This window comes from Hydractinia symbiolongicarpus, chromosome 4 (assembly GCF_029227915.1).
Source record: "Hydractinia symbiolongicarpus strain clone_291-10 chromosome 4, HSymV2.1, whole genome shotgun sequence".
Taxonomy (NCBI): domain Eukaryota; kingdom Metazoa; phylum Cnidaria; class Hydrozoa; order Anthoathecata; family Hydractiniidae; genus Hydractinia; species Hydractinia symbiolongicarpus.
The window spans coordinates 21,739,731-21,743,827 of record NC_079878.1 but is presented as its reverse complement, the minus strand read 5'-3'; the positions used below and the strand labels follow the sequence as shown (position 1 = coordinate 21,743,827).

At 34.7% G+C, this 4,097-nt stretch overlaps 1 protein-coding gene across 1 annotated transcript; it reads left to right on the top strand.

Annotated features, from left to right (window-relative positions):
- Positions 1–623: 623 nt before the first annotated feature.
- Positions 624–2,207, top strand: LOC130642324 (uncharacterized). Its single transcript, XM_057449412.1, has one exon. It carries the CDS (start codon positions 624–626, stop codon positions 2,205–2,207), a length of 1,584 nt encoding a protein of 527 aa, XP_057305395.1.
- The last annotated feature ends 1,890 nt before the right edge of the window (positions 2,208–4,097 follow it).

Sequence of the window (4,097 nt, the reverse complement as noted above, 5' to 3'; positions counted from 1 at the left end):
GCGATTTGTAATGTATGAGGAAAACCAATCTAGTGCTAGGCCTCTAACACCATAAAAATTTAGTTTTTGAATAAGTATACGATGGTTAACAGTATCAAAAGCTTTAGCAAAGTCTAAAAAGATAGCACATGGTATCTCTCCCTTTTCCAGTCTTTCCACAATATTTGCCTGAAGATCTAAAATGGCTTGCTGTTGACTTATTTTTTTGGAATCCATATTGCTTACTGTGTAAAAGATTTATTTTGGTTACAAAGTTGTATAGACGATCAAACATAACCTTTTCAAAGATCTTACTTACTACAGGGAGTAAGGAGATTGGCCTATAATTAGAGACATCCAGTTTTGAATCTCTTTTGTGTACGGGGATTACTTTTGCTGTTTTCAATAACGATGGATATTTCCCCAGCTCAAAAGACTTATTTATAATTTGAGCAATACACCTATTTAACATTACGCGCGCCATTATTATTCCGCGCTAGGGAAGGGAACTGGGTTCTAAGAAGGGGTGCCTGATAAAATCTTCCTTGTGTTCTTCTTAGTTAAACTTGATGAAAACGAAGTATAAACAACACGCTTACATTTATCTATCTGCACAAAATCTTTTATTTCAAGAATTATTTATCATGCCAAGTGTAAACTGTGCTGTTATTGGCTGTTTTAATAGCACTAAGAAGCTGCGAAAATGGAAGAAAGAACGATGTGAAATTCACGAAGTTAACCATGAAGAATGTTCATGTCAGCGACCGTTTAGTTTGTATTGCTTTCCAAGCGTCCTTAAAAATAACGAACAGAGACAGCGTTGGATAAAAGCTATGAGAAGAATTAACCCAGATAAAAGTGATTGGGTACCAAAAAAAAGTGACAGGGTATGCTCTGTTCATTTTGTTGATGGAACACCTTCCCAAAAGTATCCAGACCGAACACTAGAATTGGGGTACGACACTCCTGTTACTAAAAAACCTAGGAGGGAACTATTTCGACATTCTCTGGAAAAGTCATCTCTTGATTCAGAAGATGTTCCCAGCAATGAAGCCCAAGAAGAGGAACCTTGTTGCTCAAATATTTCTGACGCATCAGGATTATTTTCACCGACAATACCAGACCACTCTTACACTATTTCTTCACCGCCTACATGTGAATCATGCAAAGACAAGAGCGAAATGATCAAATCTTTGGTCAGTAAAGTGAACTCCTTAACTGTACAAGTGAAGAAGTATAGAGGCAAAGCCTTTGAAATTGTTAAAAATACAACAATGACTTGGAGAATCATTAAAAGTGATTCCAAAATGAATTATTACACTGGTCTATCTTCTATCATGTTATTTAACACTCTGTTATTGTTATTAAAGCCTTACTTACAGCAAGTGAATTATTGGAGGGGGTCAAAACGAGCATGTTTAAGTACTAAAATAAAGCGTCAAACTAAACATGTGAAAAAGTTAACACAGCGTGATAAGTTTTTGTTAGTTTTGATGAAACTTCGTTTGGGCTTACTGACAGAGGACCTTGCAGATCGTTTTGGAATATCACCATCAACATGTTCCAAAGTATTTGTAACTTGGATTAGAATTATAAGTAGAGTTTTTGGTGATGCACTTGTTGTCTGGCTGCCAAGAGAAGCCATTCGTGATAACTTGCCTAAAACATTTGCCAAAGCAGGTTATTCCAAATGTCGGGTTATAATTGATTGTGCTGAGGTGTTCATTGACAGACCAAAATCCTTAACAAATCAAGCATCTACTTGGTCAGACTATAAACATCACAATACTTTAAAATTTCTTGTTGGTATAAGCCCTTCTGGATATATAACTATTTTATCTGATTGTTATGGTGGGCGCGCGTCTGATAAATTTATTACAAATGACTCTGGATTTTACGATTTGTTAGAAAGGGATGATAAAGTTATGGCAGATCGTGGATTTCAAATCAGAGAAGAATTAATGTTACGTTTTTGCAAATTAGTTGTTCCACCAGGTGCACGTGTAAAAAGTCAGATGACAAGTGCTGAATGTAAAAAAACTAAAGATGTAGCAAATTTAAGGATTCATGTTGAGCGAGCAATTAACAGAATTAAGTTTTACCGCATACTCAAGGGAGTGTTGCCTGTTACAATGTTACAACATGCAGATCATATAGTTAAATGCTGTGCTGCATTATGTAACCTAAAGCCTGTATTAATTAAAAAGAAACCAGAAAAAACTACTTGAACACTTTTGTAAATTTTCTTTTTTCACATTTTTTGCTTGTTTTGTAAATATTTTTACCAAAAAAAGTTGTCTGAGTTATTCTGTTTTTTTAATTATTGTTATCTACTCGTATCTCCCTTTGTTTACATGCGCACTCATTCTAATATTTCGGGCTCGCCTACCTACTTGAAATAGTTAAAGTTAATGGCCGTAAGTGTCGGAAAATCGAGGCCACACAAAAATTTATCAGAATACCTCATGGAACGTTTAAAGAAATATAAAAAAATACTGTATGTACTTAATGCCTAAATGAGAGGTAGCCTATGCCAAATACTTTTCTTAAGGGAATATTTTGATTAGAAGACACATGGTCATTTTAACGCAGAAACATCAGGCTACAGATGGCATTTAAAAAAATTGGTTGAAATGTATTTGTAAAGCACGTTCAAATCAAAGAAAGATAAATATGCTCTTCAAACTTTTATTTCTAAACAGACAAATATATACAAAAATAATTTTCGATAGCTTATGCATAAAATAAATCATCCTGAAAATATGGATTTTAAATAAAATGTGTCGTAATATTCTATAAAAGTTTTTCTCATAGAATTCCACACTTCAGGCTCAAAGTTTATAATGTCGTGCACCATCCCATGAGGTGTCCAAACTACAAAATGACATTGGGAAAAGCCAGTTACTCCCATTTGCATAACACATTGTGTGTAATATTTGTGGTTTTTGTTCAATACTGTTTTTTCTTCCATGTGCGTCAAGTAGGGTAGTTTTACGTTTAAATCCTTTGGCGTCGTGTAATTAATCGAAAAAGGACATTTTACTTCTAAACATGCTGGCAGACAACAATCACATGTTATTATTCTGTCTGGGCTTGCACCAATGTAAGGTGTGTTTTTATCTAAATACAAGCCACACTCTAAAACCTTCACATTTTTATGCCCTTGTAAGAAGTTGTCTTTAAATGCATTAACAGCATTTATTTCCATTGTACGACCATATTTTAGTGCTGGTATATTAGGGCTAATAAATGACATGCCTGAAACTTTCTGGTTTAATGCCCAGATATTACCGGATCCTCCACCTCCTGATTTAACTTTTTTCATTTTTGTTAAAACTTCATGGCCTTTTGAGGCAGAGATTACATGCTTTCTAAAATTATACCAACCAGTATTCTCACTTTGTCCTTGGGTTAATTTTTCAATATGAATAACTTTCTCGGGTGTTACATATGCCACTAGATTGCATTCAAATTCAGTTTTTGTTTTTGACATTGCAAGTATGTCACTTATACTGTATATGTCTGATGGTTGAGTTACATCAGAAATACTTAAACACTCTCTAACAAAGTCAATTTCTGGTTTTGGTACAGCAGTAAATAAAATACTTTCAGGAATAATTTCTTTTAATTCGTCTGCTATTTCGTTAAGAGAAAGTAATTTCTCGCCACAATGTTGAAGAGGATCAAAGTTCTTTTTAGGTGTCGATACTAAAGGGCGCTTTCTCTTTCCTCTGTCTGAAAAGTTATCTCTGCTAAAATTCAAGTCTTTAATTTTAGTTGGAGCTACTTGCTTTCTGTTAGGAAGCCACTCGTTAGCGGTGCTTGTACAAGCTGTATTTGTAAGTCCAATTCTGACAGCAGCTTCAATGCGATATAAAGCAGCCGCAACATGATTACATGTCTGGCTCATTCCAGCCATGCATGTACAATGGCACGACATTATCTTACCACTTTTTTCCAGAATTAACCATAGTTTATGGAAAGGATCGTTAATCGCTTGCGACTTTCTGCATGTACCTTTAAAAATGCAAAAATTACTTCCCGATAAATCATGATAGGCGAGAGGTTGAAGCCATCCAGATTTATAATAGCTATATGCCTTTGAGTTTTTGTAGTCA